General features: G+C 40.9%; 1 protein-coding gene across 1 annotated transcript in view; it reads right to left on the bottom strand.

The window, feature by feature from the left end:
* The window catches only part of LOC136884743 (dystrophin, isoforms A/C/F/G/H), a 1,317,506-nt gene that overhangs the window by 337,316 nt on the left and 955,596 nt on the right, over positions 1-24,594 (bottom strand). Inside the window, exon 50 of the mRNA XM_068230054.1 lies at positions 3,038-3,143. Within this exon, the coding sequence (XP_068086155.1) occupies positions 3,038-3,143 (106 nt within the window). The remainder of the gene's footprint in view (positions 1-3,037; positions 3,144-24,594) is intronic.

Raw genomic sequence — 24,594 nt, 5'->3', positions numbered from 1 at the left:
AGCGATCTCTTTATTTCTGCAATGAATTTGACAGGATCCCGAATTTCCGGAATTTTATGCTCTAATAGGTTAGAATGCAAGCTAATTTGGTTAGTAGAAAGTATTGACTAGCCCGTTATTCCGGTATGCAGCGAGAGTAATATAAATTCTAGGGGTTCTGGCCTTACCCCTACTGTTTATGCAAAACCCACAGTATAATTGTTGCGCAGGATACACTATACTTCTTACCCGCTTCAGTAAGTATCCATTCTAACCTACTGCTCCCTAAAATCCTGGCTACCGGGTGAGCTGGCAGTACGATCGGGGGCGCGCGGCTGTAAGCTTGCATCCAGGAGATAGTGGGTTCGAATCCCACTGTCGGCAGCCCTGTAGATGGTTTTACGTGGTTTCCCATTTTCACACTAGGCAAATGCTGGGGATGTACCTCAGTTAAGGTCACGGCCGCTCCCTTCCAACTCCTAGGCCTTTCGTATCCCATCGTCGCCTTAAGACCTATCTCTGCCGGTGCGACGTAAAGCAACTAGGAAAAATCCTGGCTCATAAATCCACAGACACCGAAAATAGATCTGTGATGTGAGGCGTAGACAGTGCTGTAAATGCAGCTATTTTCGGACAAGATATAGCACTTTTCAAATAATGTTTAGCGAGGGTATTTAACATGTTTTACTGATTAGATGGGAATTTAACTGGCTTTTTAAATAACTACATATTTATTTACATTGGTAGCAAACACATTTAGTACAGAATGAATGTGTTCACTGAGAGACCTCTAGTTGTAGATGATAGGTAGAGAACCCCGTAGCTCAAGAAAATAATAGTAAGATTATACACTCAACATATTTGTAAACATTACTGTCATTACTTTTTTTACCACAATTTTAAAAACATTTTTCACTTGTACTTCTTGCCAACAAAAAATGTGGACAGACTTGAACTGATATGTAAGCCCGTTATGACCATACACGAATTACATTTATAATTAAGCACGAACACATTGCTTACAAAAATACTGTATTGAAATTCTCTCATGATACATCCGAAAAATCAACCTCAAAAAAGAATAAAACAGTCTCTTTTTAATTGCTGTGGTCGACATTCGCGCAATCTACTGGGATATAACAAAGCCCTTTACTAATATCAGCTCTAAACGTTTTTTTTAGAAATTAATGCCAGATGTACGGTTTTCATCATACTGTAAGAGTCACGAACAATGCATGTAAATATAAGCATTACTCGTTCGACTACTTGTTCGAGAAGTGACATCATTACGACAATGAACATCAAACCCTCTATTGAAATTTATGCACCTTTAATTACGAATTCATGACAGACTCCCGGATTCCAACATGAAAGCAACATGAAGCGTGAACGGTTTCCTGAAATAAGGTGCTGTAAATCTGTGTTCAAGTTCTTTTATGTTCTCCTTACTAGCTATAACAGAGCAATAACATACCAGTCTAACACTGTAAAGAATTTTACTAGCGTTGTAAGTCTTTAAGCGTTAAATACCATTACTGCACTTTATCGGGTAGCGGGGCTGCAACGTTAAGAGGTGGTTCTCGTCTGCGACGCTGTCTCTAGTTCAATTTCTCCCAAATGATTATAGTTATTGTTGTTGAAAGGGGCCTAACATCTATCTCATCGGCCCCTAATGGTACATGTTGAAGCGCAATGATTTGATTATCAAAATTTCCAAAATCCATCCACTGACAAGAATTCAAAAAGACGACGATGAATAATGTAAAATTATTATGAACTTACAATAGAAGCCTCCGTGGCTCAGACGGCTGTGCGCCGGCCTTTCACCGCTGAATACCGTGGTTCAAATCCCAGTCACTCCATGTGATAATTATGCTGGACAAAGCGAAGGCATGACAGGTTATTCTCAGGGCACTCCGGTTTTCCATGTCATATTTAATTCCAGCAACATTCTCCATTAACATTTCATTTCATCTGTCAGTCATTAATCATTGCTCCCGGAGGAGTGCGACAGGGTTCGGCAGCCGGCACATTTCCTATCCTCGCCGCTGGGGCTTCATTAATTCCATTCCTGACCAGGTCGAATGACTGGAAACAGGCTGTGGATTTTCATCTTCACTATGAACTTATAACAAGCAGTGGATCCGATCAGCAATGCCCCATCTTCGCATAAAATACCTTCAAACAATGGTATAAACTGAACAAGGGACTGATTCCAAAGCAAAATCATATTTCGATGGTTGTTGTCCGAAGAGGTTCAAAATCCAGGTCACCCGCTCCTTACTGGTACTGTAATGATAATCACTGTCAAATAGACTCACGGTATTCCTATCATGGTACAAATCACAGGTAATGTAGACCCATGGTATGCCAAACATGGTGTTCCTCACATAGTCGTACTAATCACGGGCAACTCACTATCCCGTGGTGTTCTTCACACAGTGGTAACAATCACAGGTAACGCAGATCCACGGTGTTCCTCATATAGTGGTATTACTCGTAGTTAACGCAAACCCAGTCTAATACAAGGGAACCAACACACGGAACGTTCTCCCGCATGAACGTTAGGCTGTTCTACGCGATGGTACTAATCACAGGCAACGCCCAGGCCCACGGTGCTCCTCGCGTGATGGTACCAATCTCAAGCAATATCATGGTTCCAATTACATCATTCGTTGGCTTCCACGTTTAGTCGCCTGTTACGACAGGCGTCCGACACCGTGGGTGTATTCTTCGCCTGTATCCCCCACACACAGAGGGGTTTCTCGCTATTTCTTCGTTCAAAAGTTAAGAAGGACCACACGTCGGTTCGACTGCAGACCAATAGAAGATGACTCATATACGGCTGTCTGAAGAGTGACTCTACTGTTCACAAATAGCAGAATACTCTTGGCCAACGTCATGCTTCACTTGTAAATGACATACTCCACGCGGACCGCAGTGTGAACTTCCAAAGCGTGCCGAACATTAACATTACTTAGAGTGCTATAAAAAAAGTCTTTTCTTTTTCCTTAGTAACCTTGACAACAGTAACCATAGTGACCAAAACGCTTCTTACCTTTGCCGTGGAGTTGCTGACGGTTCGAGTCAGCCTTGAGGTTTTCCGCGGTATGAACAAGCTCGTCCAGCTGGGGCTTCTTCTGCTCCAACTCCCGCAGAACATTCTGGAACAAAAATTATAGTTATTTTTAATACACTGAAAGATATGAGTATCATGGTAAGATATTCGAAAAATATACTGAAGATAATGAATCCACAAACCGTGGAGGGCCAGTATAGATGACGAGGAAAGGGAAAACTATATATCAGGAAAGCGAAACATTGAATGAATGAGGAGAAAGAGGCAAAACAGGTTTTTAAGTGGGAGACAAACACTTCTGACCGACCAAAGAGGGGTTTTTCAATTTAATGTTTTCATTTAAAATTGAACTTTTCTCTTTATAACAGTGCAACATTTTTGTCCGACTCGTTGGCTGAATGGTCAGCGTACTGCCCTTCGGTTCAGAGGTTCCCGGGTTCGATTCCCGGCCGGGTCGGAGATTTTAATCGCTTTCGATTAATTCTCCTGGCTCGGGGACTGGTTGTTTGTGTCCGTCCCAACACTCCCCTCTTCATATTCACACAACACACTAGACTACCAATCACCACAGAAACACGCAATAGTGATTACATCCCTCCATATAGGGTTGGCGTCGGGAAGGGCATCCGGCCGTAAAACAGGGCCTAAATAAATAAATAAATAAATAAATAAATAAATAAATAAATAAATAAATAAATAAATAAATAAATAAATAAATAAATAAATAAATAAATAAATAAATAAATAAATAAATAAATAAATAAATACATATGTGTGTGTGACACAGTTCGCACCCGCGACCCCACGGGTGTGAGAAAAGCGGCAGGAAAAGAAGAAGAAGAACAGTGCAACATTTTTGTTAATATCTCTGATACTTTTGGAGTTATAACCAGAAATGCGAAACCACGTCACTCAAGCAAGTCCTTTATCGCTAAGTTTGTTGCTCGTTTCCCTGATAACTCTGAAAGTTTTTAAGATATTAAGATGTAATCTAGCATCCATGTATATTTCATATAGAAGAAGAAGGTATACTATAATGATTGAGATAGCTTCATTGATTAAGATTTTCTTAAAATACTACCAAATGAAAGCCTCTGTGGCTCACCTCTGGATACCATGGTTCAAATCCCGGTCACTCCATGTGAGATTTGTGCTGAACAAAGCAGAGGCGGGACAGGTTTTTCTCCGGGTACTCCGGTTTTCCCCGTCATCTTTCATTCCAGCAACACTCTCCATTCTCATTTCATAGCATCTATCAGTCATTACTAAATCACTTTGGGAGTGGCGACCCCATCGTATTAATAGCCTATATAGATTCATTCATTACATCCCTGACCCGGTCAATGACTGGAAAACAGGTTGTAGGTTTTCATTCATTTCCATTATCATATGAAAATTAATTATATAATTGACTACTTGAAAATTAACTCATGAAAAAAATCACTATTTATACTTGATGGATTTTTCTGATTTTGTACACGCTGTAGCTATAACATGTATTTTTTAAATATCATAGAAAAATATTCATGTGTTTGGAAATAATCAGGGAAACGGCAAAGTAGTGACCATGACACATCGCCATTTCGAATAATTAATTATAAATAATGGCATAGGGTTATGTGATTTCTAAATATGTCGCCACAACCCCGAATTTATAACAAGTTCTATGTCCTCGTTTAGTTCTGTACCTCGTATCCTTAAATCGTTAGAAAATGAGTCTAATCATCATCGCCTTGGTCTCCTTCTACTTCTCTTGCCCTCCATAAAAGATTATATTATTCTTCTAGGTATCCTATGCTTCTCATCTCACCAACGAAGCCGGGACAGGTTCCCTGATAATTTCAAAACACATGAATATTTTTCTATGATATTTAAAAAATATATAATTAATAATGTTATAGCTACAGTATGTACAAAATCAGAAAAATCCATCAAGTATAAATAGTGTTTTTTCATGAGTTAATTTTCAAACAGCTGGATCAATCGAGTTTGTTTCCAACTAAGGCTTTCTCTCCTTATTCCGAGTACCCGCTTGTCATTGTTCCCATCTGTTTGTACCAGGAATCATTCTCGCCACCTTCATGTCTGATTACTTCTAACTTATGAATAAGATATCCTGAGTCCACCCAGCTTTCACTACCATACAACAAAATTGGTCTGAAAACAGACCGGTGTTAAGATAGTTTTGCCGGGCGAGTTGGCCGTGCGGTTAGGGACGCGCAGCTGTGAGCTTGAATCCTGGAGATAGTGAGTTCGATCCCCACTGTCGGGAGCCTTCAAGATGGCTTTAAGTGGTTTCTTATTTCTACACCAGGAAAATGCAGGGATTGTGCCGTAATTAAGGCCACGGCCAAATTCTTCCCACTCATAGCCCTTTCCTATCCCATCGTCGCCAGAAGAACTATCTCTGTCGGTGCGACGTAAAGCAAATTGTAAAAAAAAAATTAAACAGTTTTGTCTAGGAGCTGCCCTTCTCCTTAGAGATAACTGATATCGCAACTGCGAGATCACGGCATTAGCTTCACTGCACCTTGAATCAATCTCATTTACTATACTACCATCCTGGAAGAACAAACATCCCAAATACTTGATAATATGATGATGATGATGATGATGATGATGATGATGATGATGATGATGCTTGTTATTTAAAGGGGCCTAACATATAAGGTCATCGGCCCCCAAATACTTGAAATGATCTACCTGTTCCAGCTTTGTATTCCCAACCTGATATTCACTTCTCTTAGGTTTCTTAAATAAATAAATAAATAAATAAATAAATAAATAAATAAATAAATAAATAAATAAACTCTTGCCTTGGAAATGCTGATTTTCATAACAAACTCGTTTCATTTTCAAATATATCAGACTTCAGGCTTTCAGCACACTGTGCCATTTAAACAACGAAGAACTAAGTTTAAAGATTATAGTCTTGTCGAACAGCTGTAAGTACCTCGAACCAAGATCTCATTCTACTATCAATTCTCACTGCAGCCCAATTGTCAACATAAACGTCTTTGATCGCTTTCAATACCATTGTTTTCTCTTTCTTGTTACTTTTATGATCCGGATTTTCTTTTATTTACTTGTTGAGCTTTGCTTTCTAACTTCATGATATGTTCTCCATATCTGTTACTTTATCCTAGTTATATCTGATTTTATAACGGATTAGTACATTTCTTTTATGTATGTATTAGCTTGTAATTTACGCGGTTAAGTGTAAGAGAGGGCCAGGAGCCCTAACTTCGCTACTGCTAAAGTCAAATAAATAAATAAATAAATAAATAAATAAATAAATAAATAAATAAATAAATAAATAAATAGTTCGGCTAACATATCACGATGTTAAACGTAACAAAGCCTGACTGTAACAACTTATCGTAATCTTATCTGAGAGAAACTCAGACATTCCACTAAAGTCATGGTGTCACGCAAATTGGGTGCGTTGACGAAGGGGTGTCGGAAAGTAACCGGAATGATTTTTTTTTTCTGTTTCAATAATCCCCCGCTGGAGTTGAGTGATACAGTGCGAAGCACGTCACTTGCCTCGGGCTTCTCAGTCGCAGGGGAGCAGCTGAGGAAAGAGGCCGTGTTCGCTGCACCCAACATGGATCTCAAGTTGCAGCAGTGCGCTTCAATTAGATTTTGTGTTCTGGACAAAAATCCAACACAAACAGTCGAAATGTTGCAACAAACTTTCAGAGAGGAAGCCATGGGAAAAACGCAAGTTTCTGAGTGGCAAAAACGCTTTAAGTAGGGTAAAACTGATCTTGAGGATTTTTCACGCCCTGGAAGACGCTCAACGTCGAAAACTGACATCGGTGTGAACACAACTGATGGCATATTGCGGGAACACTGCAGTTTAACCAGTGAACAGATTGCTGGATTGATAAATATCTCAAACTTTGCTCAAACGGGATGGATCCTGCATCAGGACAACCAACCTGCGCATCGATCAATCAAGACACAAGAACTGAATTGGGCACTGAGGTGATGTCACATCCGCCTTATTCACCGGACCTAGCACCATGCGACTTCTACCTATTTCCTGCAGTGAAAAAAGAACTTCTGTGGCGTAATTTTCAAAGTGATCAAGAAATAAGCAATCCTATTTCGGGTATACTCAACAGACCATCAAGAAAGGGTCTAGGAGATTGTTCTGAACAGCGGACTGAACACTATAACCGTTGTATCGTGTCTGAGGGACAAACCTTTAAAGGTCTGTAACTGAATTTGAATGAAGGTAGCCAGTAGTTTGCTGTAAATAAATCATACCTGTAATTTTTTGACACCCCTGTCGCATGAAACATTTTACTCATTTTGTTCCCATCGTATTGATTCCACTAATCTTCGAATATGCATATTTAAACAAACTACTTTCTTGTCCATAATTTATCCACACTTGTCTCATCAACCCAGCCACGGTAGAATACTCTGGCGACGGCTGCGGTTAGTAGCTAGTCTATAGTGAATCCAGGCCGACCGAGGGGTAAGTTATCTTCCCACAGCTCCTTCCAACCTTAACAAAACTATGATAGCATACTTAAGCGACGTGAATCCATTTCAAAGCGGCCTTGAGTCCACGCATATAGCCAATTTAAGTTCTTATTGTTGGCGATGGAAAGTAAAGTTAAAATCGGGAGCTAGAGGGAGGAAGGGGGTGATGCAGAAGCGAGTTATGTCCGGACAGAGCGAGAACAAAGGACCTTGCGACATCTCCAACTGCAGTGCGGAAGACTGTCTGCATCACTCGATTTATTCATGAACTAACTTGGCTACAACGCTCCACGCATTGTAGAGACACAATATAGTAGTGCTATTTCCGCAAAAGTGTAAGCGATTACCAACAGTAATGTTGTGTGTACAAATAAATAGAAGTCGAATTTTAGTGACATAAAAGGATAAGAAAAAAATAGGCATGAATTTGTGACACTTTCAGACACACTATAAACTTAACCGCTAGTACCAACAAGGAAATGGTGCGCCAAGACCTTTACATATACTCCAAAATTTGACTACTTCATTCCTGACAGAACCTGCGAAATTAGGATAATAATGAAATGACGTATGGCTCTTAGTGGCGAAACTGCCCGAGGACAAGTTCGGCCCGCCAGGTGCAGGTATTTTGATTTGACGCCCGTAGGCGATCTGCGCGTCGTGATGGGGATGAAATGATGATGAAGACGACACAAACACCCAGCCCCCGTGCCAGCGAAATTAACCAATGATGGTTAAAATTCCCCGACCCCTGCCGGGAATCGAACCCCGGACCCATGTGACCAAAGGCCAGCACGTTAACCATTTAGCCATGGAGCCGGAATTTTAGGCGCTAATAGGTTAGAATGCAAACTTACTGAAGCGATTAAGAAGTACGATCTATCCTGCACAGCAGATATGCTGTGAGCCTTGCATAAATCCTAGGGGTATGACCTATCATAATCTCTAATATACATGCTATTCTCGCTACATAACAGAAGCATGGAATACCTGTACTTCCTAATAACCAAAGTAGTTTGCATTCTATACTATTACTGCCTAGAAATTCGGACCCTATTTATTGAAACTGTTGGTTGTAATTTAACACTCCTCCTGAGTAGGGGAGATCAGCAAAGTTATTAGCACTCCTAATTCCAGTTAGACAATTAAGATCTTCCACTATTGAGTCAATCCTGTCCAAACCGTCTCCAGGTTTATGGCTTTACAGACAGACAAAGTTTAATCATTTAGATAAGAGTGGAAATTTTTTGATTCTCAAGAGTAGAGGAAATCGAGTCATGCAAACATATTTTCCCAAAACTGGAACTTTACAAGTTTTGTAAATCTTCTGTATCAAACCTCCGGATCTATTTTACCTCGTGATTCTGTCTTTACCTTGATTCACTCTCATTACCTAAATCACCATAATTAATGGACAAGGTGGACGGCATTCCTTGCCTTAACTTTCACTTCAAAAGTGAATCAGTCTGCAATTAACGCTCGCGTGGGAAGAGCAAATATAATGAGGAGTGTAAATTACGAAAATAATGGTCTTGCTTGATTACACCTTGTTCCTATATAATACCAAAGAGGGCAAAAAACGGAAGAGAAGAGGATCATCTTTGGGCTGGGCAAACCGACCGAAGTGAGCTCGAGTGAAGCAGAAAGTTCCATTAAATGACGTCATTACAGCCGAGCCAGGGCGGGAAATGGAACGGCCAAGTGTAATAAGAGTTTAGTAATTTCACCGCCATGCCGCGCTGCCAGCCTTCCCCCATTACTGAAAAAAAAAGCACCAGCAAAGTAGCGCCCACCTCGTTCTACAAGAAAATTCTCCAACCTCGTTCCCAATAACCTAAACTGGTATGACTCCTCTGAGACTTAGCAGATACGATACCTTCGCTATGGCCACAAAATCTAGAATAAAGGCCTTGAAAATATTTCATTTTTATAGAAAAAAAAAGGAAACCTCTGAGGATAGCATTTACCGATGCACGAAATTTAATTATCAAGCAATACATATTTTTTATTTCTATACCATTAATATTGTATCTTGACCAGGAGAGAAATATTTCTGGTCGCCTGTTCGCTGCTGCTTGTTTAGCACCACTCGAGTGTCACGTATAGGGTACGTTAAGGTTAAACCTACGGGCGTGAGCAACAATGGATCGAAATCAGAGTCCACCAATAAGAACCGCAATAGAATTGAAGAATACCACCTTCAATATAACTAAAGAATGCCAGGGAAGACAAGATACTATGCCTGAGTCAACCCTGCCACATATTCGTTCGTCGCTCCCACCTGGATTTGAGCTTCCTCGTAAAACCTGGTCTACTCTTAACAGGATCCGATCGGAGCATGGTAACTGCGTAGATGTCCGACTCGTTGGCTGAATGGTCAGCGTACTGGCCTTCGATTCAAATGGTCCCGGGTTCGATTCCCAACCGGGATGGGGAATTTAACCTTCATTGGTTAATACTAATGGGCCTGGAGCTGGGTGTTTGTGCCGTTCCCAACAACTGCAACTGACACACCACACATGACACTATCCTCCACCACAATAACACGCAGTTACCTCCACATGGCAGATGCTACCCACCCTAATCGGAGGGTCTCCCTTACAAGGGCTTCACTCGGCTAGAAACAGCCACACGAAATTAATAACTACGCAGATGTCCACTACAAATGGAAAATAATTCCTAAACCTAACTGCGATTGCTGTGCATCTAATCAGACCATCCAACATCTTATCACCGAGTGTCAAAAAAGAAAGTACAGTAGCGACATCGGTGTTTTGCTCATGCGTTACCAGAGACAAACTTACATAAACAACCTGGACATAAAGACACAGTTTGCTTTCGAAAATCATGTACGTATGTATTGAACCTGTAAAGTCATACGCTAAATAAATAAATAGATGTGTATATCAAACAGTACAATTATGAAGAGGGACAGACGATAAAATTAAACTATTATTATTATTATTATTTTTATTATTATTATTATTATTATTATTATTATTATTATTCTCAACAAAAGAGGCATCCGGCCGCAATTGCGGATGTTCACAAGTAGGCCTATCCGAAATACAATACAACTTTTTAAATATATAATAGAAATGTAATAAAATGAGCCATTATCTGATGAGTGATGACAAGAATATAAATGGTGGTTTAATATTGTCAACGAATTCTTCAAAATATTTAATGAAAGCTGTTGTACATCTGTCAAAGTGAGGCCCAGCTTCTTGATACAGGAACTCGTGTCCTTAAACGAAGTTCCCCTGGTTCCGAAGAAAAGTCCCCTTACTTCCCATGCGGATCGGAAGTTGAGGAAAAATCCATTTTTATCGAGTGTCCGAAGACGAGGCACAACATTATAAATGTTCTTTCTGGATTATTGTAAGCCAGAAAATGGTGGGTTTTGTTTGTCCTTTTTTTATCTCTTTCGGCGTGTTTTGGTTTATTGGTCATTTTAGCATTTTTTTATGTCTTAACGGCTTTGGTGGCAATAGTCGTTCTAAACGGTCTGACACCGTGGTTAGTCGGTTTGAGTCTCGTCGGTCGAAAAAAATTTCATCATCAGAATGTTGGCCGGCAGGTTAGGAGAAGTCGTGGCATGCAATTTCTAATCACTAGATTGCGTTTCAAAAGCCTCCATTAAATTCCGAAACTCTTCGCAGTGCTCATATGGAGTGAGGACATATGACACTGTTGATGGTGAGCTGTCCGTCGCATGGGGACGTTAAGCCATGAGCAGACCCCTTGGTGCTATTCGATAGCAGTAGGCTATGTGCTTGCACTGTGTTTCACCCTCTCCCTTCCTACTATCATATATCACGTCGTTCATTTCATTCGTTAACTCCTCTGATGGAGTTGACGTCAGAAAGGGCATCCGGTCATAAAAAACCGCCACGACAGATTCATCTTACCTCATACCTGACCCCGTAGAGAACGGGTCAAGGGTTGAACAAACGAAAAGACAAAACGGCTTTATTGGTGACTTCACCTTTCTACTACATTTTAGCCCATTCTTAATTCGAGTCTTAATTAATTCACCATCACCTCTTAAACATCTTTCCTCTAGAACATACATCTGAACCATATCTCAAAACAGAGAAAATGAAAGGAAAATGAAATGAAAAACGAAACTAGTGCTTGACATAAACTAGAGGTAACAAATTATGTGCAAGATAAGTGAAATATCAAAAGGAGAAGATTTTGATGTGGGTGTTTCTGAAGAGAACGATCTCACTTGCTTTAAGTACGAACCCTCATCATTAAAGCCCGGATTTTTATGCGGTAATAGGTTAGATTGCAAACTAATTTGCTTAGTAGGAAATGTCGGCCACCCGCTCTTCCATAATGTAGAAAGAGTAACATATATTATAGGGATTCTGATGGGCCGTACCCCTAATGTGTATGCAAACCCCACAGCATAATCGTTGTGAAGGTAGACTATACTTACATCTCGCTTCAGTAAGTCTGCATTCTGACCTGTTAATGCATAAAATTCCGGCCTCTACTCATCATCCATTGAGATGGAGAAATGTTTCTCGATGTTTCGCAACGTTCTGTCTGAAAAACCACGATCCTTTTCGCGTAAGAACCTGGAGATGACTACTGTGATATACTGCAAAGCCAACTGAGGTAAGTTTTCCACATTCCAATTTCTATAACCCTAGTGTGGTTAAGCCAAATAGCATTCCACTTACAATAATTTGAATTTCTTTCTCAAGGATGTCCACTGCGGAATCCCTGAATTCATTGTAGGGGGAAAAAGTATTTCATTCTAAATTCTGCAAGTACTTGTTTAACCTACACGGAATTCATTGTTTAAAATTATATTTATCTATCTAAAATATATAATGTCTGAAAGAAGAAGCATTATTGCACTGTGTGTTGCAGACCACCAGAATTTTGCATTTTTAAACACTATATTCCTAAATTAAATATGTAACTAAAGCTAAAATTATGAATACATTTGGATCGCATTTCGCGCCTTTTTTATTTTTGCATATTTAAGGTCCTTTTAGGCAATTTATAGGTCTTCAAGTTCAGAGCTCTAGTTATTAGTATTATGTCCAACTATCTACTACGATTTTTAGAGAGACGGCGCGGCGCAGAAGTTTTCTCTCGCTTTTATTTTTTAAGTGCCGGCAGCCAACGAAGAAGAACTGTCACTTTCATCCACCCTCAAATGTCTGCAAGTGACCGATGAACCTCAACAGTTACACAATTCCAAATGAATGTACTAAAGGGCAAATAGGCCTATATTTTAAAATCATCATTCATGGACACTTGTTTCCTATTTCTTTGCCGATGACTTCACTCTGCTTGTCAGCAATGAGGAAGGTCTTTCAGATATGCTAACAAGGGTGAGGAATGAGAGTCTTGAGTATGAACTATAGCCCAACGTCGGTAAATCCTAACTCTTTGTGATCAAGAGGGGAGAACAGGCCGTTTGAAAGTGCGCGATTTCGTATACCTCGGGTCAACAATCGGCGAAACGGGAAGTTTCGAGAAGTAGAACAGGAGTTTGCTAGGACGAGTCGCTATGATAAAATTAACGAAGCTCTGGAAAAGAGAGGAATTACTAATAATACTAAGATAAATCTCGTTAAACCCCTTGCACCACTGTAAAACATCATGGACGAGGAAATGAGGAAATAAAACCTTTCATCACATCCCTTACTGGTTTACCTGGAAGGTTCTAAGATTGCTTCTCAACTGCATTCCCTGTGCACTCTGTACTTCCCGCACCGAGGTCAACACGAACTGATTGTAGAGTATGTTGACATTTAGACTTCCCCCTTTGTTTTACAATTTGCTTTTACGACGCACCGAAACACATAGGTTTCATGGAGAGGATTCGATACGAAAGGGCTAGGAGTGGGAAGGAAGCAACCGTGATCTTAATTAAGGTACAGCCCCAGCATTTGCCTAGTGTGAAAATCGTAAACCACGGAAAACCATTTTCAGAGCTGCAGTTAGTGCCGTTCGAACCCACTATATCATGGGTGCAAGCTCACATCTGCGCACTTCCAACCCCACGGCCAACTCGCCTGGTGACATTAAGATCTCAAAGTCTTTAGCTTCAGTTGAAGTTTACAGTTTTATTCAGGCTTGCACGTGCACTTCTGACAAGGGAGTAAATCTTTTCATTTATTCTGATTTTTTTTAAATTAACCGAAGGTTATTTCTTCGAAAAAGACCACCTTAAACGCAACTAAAACACGACATATCGGGGTATATTATAATGGTTTCCTATAACAACTGCCTAGAAATAGAGCGCAAAAGCGTGTATTACACGGGGCAGCGTAATAAACGGGAGCGTCTTATCGAGGTTTTACTGCAGGGCCTCTCAGGGCGCATGCGCCTGGTGCATGCACGGTGCAAAAGACGACTTCGCTTGGTTGACCAGACCGCCGACCCCCCACTCCTCGATTTGGAGCTATAGCGCTGTCTCTCTCTTTCCTCACGCCTGTCTCGCTCGCTCGCCCTATCTCCCTCTACCCTACTTGCTCCTTAGCGCTCCAAATGCGAGCTGAGTTGAGCCGAGTAGAGCCGAGCTTAGCCGAGTAGCCCATAGACGAAGCGTTGGTCCGAGCCGAGCCGAGTGGGACCGATGCACAGTGCACGGAGCTCTTGCGCCTCGATTTGCACGCGTGAGATTTTGAGCGTTTGAGAGGCCCTGTTTTACCTATTCTCACGCAAGTGTACAAGATTAAAACGACATTTTTGTTGAAAACAAGATATTTGCCTGTGTAAATCTGTTATTGTATTAATGCTTGCATATTATTGCGCCTTTAACCAAGCGTTCAAAGTTTGGAGTTATATTCCGCGCACAATTTAACTGCAGCATAGTTTCGGGTTTCCATTGGATAATCTATTTTCTTTCTTTTTTCTTTTTTGACAAGCCTTGAGTAGTTTTATCAAGGAAAGTGGTTGCAAACATTGGTGGGAACCTCACACAAGGACACTTTTGGTCGTAATCACTCAAGAACAGTTTGGTTTTTAAATTGTTTTTCTTGCTCCTCATCGCACTAGAGATCAATAATTCCTACCTGTAACTGCGAGAGGAATGAAACAACGTTGCAAGTATATCAACCTGAGAAACAAGATCGTTGAAAACCTGGAATTTTGATTAGGACTGATTAAGGACTGTCCCTGCAGGTGAACAATTATTTCAAAATTATTTGCGAAAGAGAATATCTCACTGAAGTGAACCTTGCAGATTGGTCAATGTTGCCAGATTGCGATTACTAAATGATGGCACAAACCTACGCGAAGCCCCAAGCTTGGAGGAGAACAAAGGTAGTCGCGTGCGGATAACTACTGCTGCTGTGCGCTGGGAGACAAGTGAAGAATTGTCACAATAACGTGGTCGCCAGGATCTCACATGAACACTTCCGTTGCAACCAGCGAAGTGGATGTGCCTCTCCCCTCACACTCACACTGCAGCACATGGACTCACCCACATAACCGAAATTCATTCACTGCACAACTAAGATTTCGTGCCATCATACGATAATCGCAATGTACTCTAGCACCCAAATGCGTGACGTCTTATCTGAAATATAGCAAAAGATATGGCAATACATCCTTGTCCCCAATCTAATATAATTTACCATTGGAGTTTGAGGAAGAGAAAACAATGTTTCGCAGAAGAACTAAAAGAGATTACAGTAATTTAAAAAGGGTAATCTTGCTAATTTTATTTCTTTTTTAATCGACCATATCACAAGTTGCAGACCGTCCCGTATATAACGTTGGTAAACTGCCCGCCAAGTGTTTCTCTAAACAGGCGACAGCGCTATTAAAGAGTTTGACTGTAATGTAGAGAACCTCCTTCAGGAACTATTTTATATGGACACTATCATTTCATCATGTAAAAAGTAAAAAAAATAAGGAAGCAGCAGTGAAAACAGCCTTGTTCAAGAGTAACATCTGCTTCGAAATTAAGTCGTAGTTTAGCAAACACTATTAAGCTAGAATCCATGTCCCACCTGGCGAAGAAGTTATCCAACGAAATTTTATTTCTCTCTTTTATACATATAATAAGACTCGTTTAAGAAGGAGAGACAGAGAGAGAGAAAGACATTAATGTCTTGAATGGGAGGAGAGAGATGCCATCTGTGTGGGTAAAATACGGGGCAAGTTCCAAAGGAGATACCAAGAAAAAGAGCGTCGTACACTCTCGACTTAATGTTGAAAAAAAAAAAAGAAAAGTTGAAGACATCGAGGTACAAACATAACAAGAACGATAACACCGGTGGCCGGCGCCTACAAAATTAATAACCCAGTTAATTTGTTCTTCCGAACATATGACTGTGTAGTGACACCGTCACAATAATCTCACTCAAGTGATCGTGAGTCGAATCCCGAGAAGAGCATGATATTTTTGTAACGAGACGTCCCTGTGCTTCAGTTCTATGGTGGTGCCAATTTTTGAAATGATACGCGGTGCTTCGGTTCGATGGTGGTGGAGAATAGGTTCACTTTCATGTGATCCTGTAACGATTAAGAGATGGGGAGGGGATGTTCCCGCAGAACAGTATCAGTGGACTTCAAATGAAGTTCTTTATTGCTTCTTTCACGCCATTCATTTTTATTCAGTCACTCAGTACTTTCCTTTCCTTCTTTTCTAATGCACCAGATTCTCCTTTCTTGTTTGATATGAAACATTCAGTTGCATACAAGCATTCCGGTTTTATGATGGTGCAGCAATGATGAAATTTGGCTTTTACCGATATGGATTGTTTTGTAAATAATTTAGTTAATTGAAAAGCCAGTTCTATTTTGGTATTTTTGTTTGCCCTTTTATGAACACCTTTAGACTTAATTATTCCTTCTAGGCACTAAAATTCGTTTAGTTTCTTAATGTTTCGTGGTAAGATATTTTGAACCATATTTCATGTTTGTCATTATTATTATTATTATTATTATTTATTCGCTGGCGTTATCGAGGAACACATTTGACATTGAACTTTGCTTTCTTTTAAGCCCATAATTCCCTAATTCTTTCTCAGTGGTACCGTGACGTCTATTCAGTTGTTCGTCTCTGTTGTTGACCCTTTCTTCAGGAGATATCTCTGCAAAAGACGTCTTCTGGTTCGATTTGTAGCATTTGGAGGTCGTATTGGCGTTTCTAAACCAAAGCATCGTTGCTTGGGGTTTGGGATAAATTGAAATTGGAAGATCAATTTCGTCAACTTGTTTCCATCCATTCGTTTGAAGTAACCGTAAAGTCGAGCCCGTTCATTGCGTATTGTGTCTGTAAGTTTTCTCTATTTTGATATAGATTTCCTTATTTTTATGCCATTCTTGTCATTAGATCCCATGATACTCCTAATAACTCTGCGCTCTTTCTTTCTTTCTTTCCAGTTCTTCGGAGAGTTTTTATTGACATTTTTTGGGAAAGGATTTCAGATGCATACTTAGCTACTGGCTTCGCACATTGCCTTATCTTAGTCTTTGGATAAGTCAGTTTTTGTGGTAGATCGCGCGTGACGTTTGGTAGGCAATTTCAACTTTGCGTATTCGTACCCTAAGTGGTCCCTTGTCCATTACATTTTTCATGATTATCTCACCCAGGTACTGGAATTCTTCTACTCTGCTGATGTCTTCTTATTTCATCCGGAGTTTTGGTGGGAGGAGTCTTTGATGTTAGTCATAAATTCTTTTTTATGATATATATATCCCCAGCCCAGGTTATTCCTCGACTTTCTTTTAACTGTTTGATGTGAATCCTAGCGGCTTCTACGTCATTTAACAGAATGATGATGCCATTGGCGAAAGCTAGACAGTCCACTTTGAACCCGTTGAATTTGTTTCCCATTCTCAGTTTCCATTAATCTCGTTCACCAAGTTCTAATGATCTTTTCAAAAACTTAGTTGAAAAATATTCTTTCTGTCCCTTATACATACCGGTTGTATCTAAATTATACCAACATAAAATCGAAGGCAAACTGTGGATATTGCCTGTAAGAGAAAAGGACACCATTGTGTGCGATACGAACGAAGAAACTTGTACATTCGCAGCGTGCATTATCTCTGTCACCGTCTATCCTACACCCCACTTCCCCTCCCTTCCCTGAGGCACGACACCGTCCATCATACACCCCACTTCCCCTCCCTTCCCTGAGGCACGACACCGTCCATCCTACACCCCACTTCCCCTCCCTTCCCTGAGGCACGACACCGTCCATCATACACCCCACATCCCCTCCCTTCCCTGAGGCACGACACCGTCCATCCTACACCCCACTTCCCCTCCCTTCCCAGAGGAACGACACCGTCCATAACACACCCCACTTCCCCTCCCTTCCCTGAAGCACAGCAGCGGGCAGCGACTTGCGCTCTGGCACAGCAAGTGCGGCGTGTTCGTCAATTTGAATCGTGCGCTCGGAAGTTACAAAATAACCTCAGTTTTTTTCGAAACGAAATATTTTCTCCATCAATCCGACTGCGCCGTCGTTCTCTATATAACATGAAGAGCATCCTAAATTTTTTGTCGGTATAATGTGGATGCCTGCAAAATTTTAACACGTATTATTTACAGAAGAATGGAAAAACAAGTTGAAGCTGAGTTGGGAGAAGATCAACTTGGCTTCAGAAGAAATTTACGAACACGTGAAGCAATCCTGACTTTACGTCTGATCTTAGAGGATCGAATCAAGAAGGACAAGCCCACGTACATTGCATTCGTAGATCTAGAAAAGGCATTCGATAATGTTGATTGGACCAAGCTATTTATGATTCTGAAGATGATAGTGATCAGATACCGAGAACGAAGAATTTTCTACAATCTGTATAAAAATCAGTCTGAAGTGATAAGAATCGAGGGCTTTGAAAAAGAAGCAGCAATTCAGAAAGGAGTGAGGCAAGGCTGCAGTTTGTCCCCCCCTCTCCTTTTCAATGTTTACGTAGAACAGGCAGTAAAGGAAATCAAAGAGAAATTTGGAAAGGGAATCTCAGTCCAAGGAGAGGAAATCAAAACCTTGAGATTTGCCGATGATATTGTTATTTTATCTGAGACTGCAGAAGATCTCGAGAAGTTGCTGAATGGTATGGATGAAGTCTTGGGTAAGGAGTACAAGATGAAAATAAATAAGTCCAAAACAAAAGTAATGGAGTGCAGTCGAACGAAGGCAGGTGATGTAGGAAATGAAGTCTTAAAGGAAGTAGATGAATATTGTTACTTGGGTAGTAAAATAACTAACGATGGCAGAAGTAAGGAGGACATAAAATGCAGATTAGCACAAGCAAGGAAGAGCTTTCTAAGAAAAGACATTTGATCACTTCAAACATTGACATCGGAATTAGAAAGACGTTTTTGAAGACATTCGTGAGGAGCGTGGCATTGTATGGAAGTGAAACATGGACGATAACTAGCTCAGAAAGAAAGAGAATAGAAGCTTTTGAAATGTGGTGTTACAGAAGAATGCTGAAGGTGATATGGATAGATCGAATCACGAATGAAGAGATACTGAATCGAATTGGTGAGAGGAGATCGATTTGGCTAAATTCGACGAGAAGAAGAGATAGAATGATAGGATACATCTTAAGACACCCAGGACTTGTTCAGTTGGTTTTTGAAGGAAGTGTAGGTGGTAAGAACGGTAGGGATAGACCAAGGTATGAATATGACAAGCAGATTAGAGCAGATGTAGGATGCAGTAGTTACGTAGAAATGAAAAGGTTAGCACAGGATAGGGTGGCATGGAGCGCTGCATCAAACCAGTCTATGGACTGATGACTCAAACAACAACAATGTGGACACACCATGTGCAAGTAATACGACACTTTCTCATTTTTTATTATTATAATAATCATTATTATCTCACTCTAAAAGCAAAGAAGTGCACCATATTATTGACAAAGTGCAGATAAACCGCTCAGATAAAAGAACATCGGAACCAACAGCGGTCTACTGTATCGTCAAAATGGTACTGTTATCTTATCATTTTGCTATTTCGCATCTGCGTGCACTTTATTATATAATTGCATGGCAATAGGGCACTGAAAAGGATTTAATAGTAATTTTGACCACAGACCGCACTCAATGATGAAGAGGACATTTCAGAGAATGCGGCTCAAACGGTTTAGATGTAAAAAAATAAAAAGGTTTATTTTATCGTTACTTATTTGGTGGCTTCACAAGTTGAGTCTCATCTAGTGATGCGATTCAAACTCTCCGAACACTGATCGAGAAACATTTTGTACTTCACAAAAATCTCCACTTTGTTATCAATGATCCAGAGAAAGCGTTCAACCGCGTTCCTAGGGAAATCGTTTGGACTGCACTGCGACACCAAAATGTTCCGGCGGAGTATGTGAGGCTCATCCATGACATGTACATCCATCCTTCTACAAAAGTAAAGGCCAGTTATGATAACTCTGAGTTTCCCTGTTGAGGGTGGTGTTCCTTAAGGTTCAGCTTTCAGCCCAAACTTATTCAGTATACTTATTAACTATCTCACAGAACAACTGATTACAACTACCAAGGACCATTCTATACGCTGACGACATCGTCCTCGTTGGTGAACCAAGTGAAGAGGTCGAGCCAGAACAAAAGCTTTGGAGGCAAATGGACTCAGAATAATCTGTAAGAAGACGGAGTATATGTTCTGTAATTGCGCCAAAGAGGAAGTTAAAGGTCTATTCAATATAATTTTCTTAGCGGGTGAACCTTTGACAACGGTGAATAAATTCAAATACCTAGGCTCAATTATTACCATCGATACGATTGATGATGACGGTCCGACTCGTTGGCTGAACGGTCAGCGTACTGGCCTTCGGTTGAGAGGGTCCCGGGTTCGATTCCCGGCCGAGTCGGGGATTTTAACCTTAATGGGTTAATTCCAATGGCCGGGGGCTGGGTGTATGTGTTGTCTTCATCATCACTTCATCCTCATCACGACGCGCAGGTCGCCTACGGGAGTCAAATAGAAAGACCTGACCCTGGCGAGCTGAACACGTCCTGTGATATCCCGGCACTAAAAGCCATACGATATTTCACTTCATTGGTGATGACAAGAAGCATCGCATCAACGTTGGATGGACCAAATGCCGCTTGCTGACAGACGACTTATGTGACAGGAAGATGCCTACAAAGCTCAAAGGTAAGATATACAAGACTGTTATTAGACCTCCCCACACCGAGCGTTGGAAAAGGCATAAGAAACGTGATCAGAAATTCCACAAAGAAAATGCGGAGGCTGCGATGGTCAGCGGGTGTCACCCTCTTGGATAGAGTACGCATGAGCATAGATGAGGATCATTCTGTACGGTCCCTATCAGTGATAGACTGCAGGAGCGGCAGTTGCGCTGGTACGGGCACGTACGATGTCGAGGTGAAGATCGTCCCGTTAAGAGAGCTCTTGCAATCGAGGAGCTAAGGAAAGGACGCGGGCGTCGAACAGCAACATGGTCGCGTACAGCCGATAGGGCCCGGAATGGAAACGGTATTCCAGTGGCAGAGACATCCAACCACAGGGAGTACTCTCTAAGGATCAGACGAGCCGACCCTGAATGATAGTTGGCAATGTCCATTGTGGGCACACACACGGTCAGGAAGGAAGATTTGATTTTTTAGTTATTCGCAAAACAGTAGAAATTATTTTTTGCTAGTTGATTTACGTCGCACCGACCCAGACAGGTCTTATGGCGACGATGGGACAGAAAAGGCCTAGGAATGGGAAGGAAGCGGCCGTGGCCTTAATTAACGTACAGCCCCAGCATTTGCCTGTTGTGAAAATGGTAAACCACGGAAAACCATCTTCAGAGCTGCCCACAGTGGGGTTCGAACCCACTATCTCCAGGATGCGAGCTCACAGCTGCGCACTCCTAACCGCACGGCCAACTCGCCCGGTAAACAGTTGAAATAAACGTAACTCAATCTCCAGGTTGACTTTGGATACATTCTGGGGTTCTTGTTTTACAGATTTGCTCCTCCTTTATTCGGCCCTGTTTGTACTAGAGGACTTCGAAATTTCAGTGAATTTTTGTATCAGTAAGTGTACGTGAGACATGTACGAAGAAAAAGAAAGCTAAGAAGTCGGTCACGAAGTAAACCAAATGGCGAAATAGAGTCGTAAGGAAATTGAAAGAGAGATCCATCAGAACGCACTTTTACGACGTAGAGAGATTTCCCGAGCCTCTTACCATCCGCCGTTAAGGAGCCAATATAACCTAAGGGGAAAAAAGGAGCTCGTTTCCTTCAAGTAGGCAACACACAAGGTCCCAGAGGAAAATAAGGAATAAATAAAATATCTCGACTCGCATCACTGAGTAAGCCAGGGCGTGAAATTCAAAGAAATCCCTGCGTCGCTTTACATTACAGAGATTTATTCTCTTCATTCATCTCCTTTATAATTTATCGTTCTCTTCAGTCATACATTGGAAAATTAATTAATTAATCTGTGTAACTCGCAGAATTGTAAAATATTTTCCTATAACAGAGAGAATGGCGCAAGGAGATGACGGACTTCGGTGTCCAGAGTGGGATATAGCTGGGTCCTTAGTACGAAGGGCTGGTTGTAGACTACCTTGACTCTGGTGACATGGCACTGATAGCCGATTCGCTGGATGTAGCAACAATAAAAGTCAATTGCCTCAGAAAACAGGCAGCCAAAGTGAGTAAGCAAGTGTCCTTGGATAAAAACAGAGTTCTTCACCAACATCAAAAAAGTTAGCAGAGATATAGTACTAGAACGGAGAAGGATCAAGAAGGCTGAGAAATGTATGTATCTCGGCGAAAGAGCGTCCTTATCCGTGAGAGTCAACAAGTTGTAAATGGCCTATCGACTGACAAAAAACACTAGAAGCTCTGCATGCCATGGAATGTATTTCACCGAACCGAAGAAGTCTAATGGAGAAACTGGAAGTCGGAGATAAGAGAATTCTGAGGAAATCTTAGGTCCGATAAAGGAAGATGAAGAATTCCGTAGACGACATAATTTCGAGCTCTACGAACGTTAAAAGAGGCTGTTTGATTGTGCTAGGAAAAGGAGAATAGCTTCCAATAGCATGTAGTAAGACTGCCTCCCCCAAAAGACTGACCAATCGCCTGTTCATCTTCTGGGAGAACAGTACCACTTAGCTGACAGAAACTGAGAAGGATATTAAAGAACTGGGAATATCAGATCTTCAAGACAGACGTTCTGCATGGATTTCAGGAAAACCCCTGGAAGAAAGGTACCCGCAGGACAGCTGAAAGAAATGTTTTACACCGGCAGGAAATGCGACAATGCTGGGCAAAGATCAAAGCCCAACAGGTGAATAAGCGTGGTCCAAAGGAGACACATTCGAACCAAGAAGTAGAAGAAAAAGAAGGAGCAGGATAACTAAAGCTCTGTCTCTGGCATTCTAACACTTGGAAGGTAATCACGCTCGAATAAATAAAACACGCACTGAGTAAAACAAAACTAACAAGCAGTGTGTTAGTACTCCGCACTTCTAGTACTCGTATAAGGGTTGTGGGACTTTTAATTAGCAAGAGGTGATGATGATGATGATGATGATGATGATGATGATTATTGTTACTTAAAGGGGCCTAACAGATGGATCATCAGCCCCTAATGGTAAGCGATGGAACGAAAAGATATAATTAAAATTTTAAAATATATCTACTGACTAGAATTTAAAACAAATTATGATGAAAAATGTTTCTTAAATTAAAATAATCAGTGGAACTAACTCACAAGGCCTTATTTTCTGATAAAAGTCTAGAAAATGTAGATTAAAATGGAATAAGGCATTGCCTTGAAGTACAGAGATATACTGTATATAATTCATGTAAATAAATGGCGTGTGGCCTACGGAGAGGCCTGGTGCAGGTCTTTTTATTGGACTCCCGTACGCGACTTGCGCGTCGTGATGAGGATGAAATGATGATGAAGATGGCACGTACACCCGACCATTGCCAGGAATCGAACTCGGGACCCCTGTGACCAAAGGCCAGCACGCCATGGAGCAGGACATCATTCAAGTTAGAAGTTGAAATAACACATTAAAATACACTAACACGAACTAAAATAGAGCCAATGGGATAAAAGCGTAGTTAACAAAAATACACTTGGAACAAGAGGAACAATTTCAATTTTTAAAACTATTTTTAAGTGTAGAATTCCAAATAATATATATTCTGGTCTAGCAATTTTGGCCATTGAAGGATCCGTACAGATTTTCGGGAATCACCAGTACAGTCCTCAGTATTACTGTGGGGAACATTATGAAAATGATGGGACCCTCAACAGGGATTACTCGATCGAAAACTGGAAAAAAATCCCAAGAAAAGCAACACGATTTGTTACGAAAATGTCCCAAATTTGGGCAGGGAAGGCTTGGGAGTAATACAAAGGTTGTTCGACTAAGCCACCGTCCACGAGCGCGTCTCTTCGCCTCTGTCTGTGCACGCCCACCAATACAAGCAATCTTACTGCCACGTGGGTAACTCCCAAAATCCTTGCTTGCTTGCTTGCTTGCTTGCTTGCTTGCTTGCTTGCTTGCTTGCTTGCTTGCTTGCTTGCTTGATTGCTTGATTGCTTGATTGCTTGATTGATTGATTGCTTGATTACGAAACTTTCCCCATATCTTTAAATATACATAATGGTATATTTTGTCAGGTTTAAGCAGCCTTCCATTGTAGGAAGTACAGATGAATAAAACAGTGATTTCTCATTAACGACAAATTATTTTTAATTGGTGTTGCTATATCTTTCAATGTTAGATATTAAATTAAGTGTATGATAAGCAAACCACTCGGTTGATATTAGTACACGGGTAAGATTGAGTGGTGTTTTTAAAGAGAAGAGGAAAAATCACGGCATGAAGTTTGAATTAGAGATGTCAAAATAAGGCAAGAGAAAGAGGAACTAGGAAATGGAATGGTTTACCAAGGGAGACCTTCGGGCAATTTCCTACTTCGTTCAAAGTATTTAAGATAAGACTAGATAAACAACTGATTTGGATTCCGCCTCCTGGCCGACTGCCCTAAATGCAGATCAGTGGTGACTGACTGACTGACTGACTGACTGACTGACTGAGCGATGATA

This window comes from Anabrus simplex, chromosome 13 (genome assembly GCF_040414725.1).
Source record: "Anabrus simplex isolate iqAnaSimp1 chromosome 13, ASM4041472v1, whole genome shotgun sequence".
In the NCBI taxonomy this organism is placed as follows: domain Eukaryota; kingdom Metazoa; phylum Arthropoda; class Insecta; order Orthoptera; family Tettigoniidae; genus Anabrus; species Anabrus simplex.
Note: the sequence above shows the minus strand (reverse complement) of the source record. Positions and strands in the feature narration are given on the sequence as shown.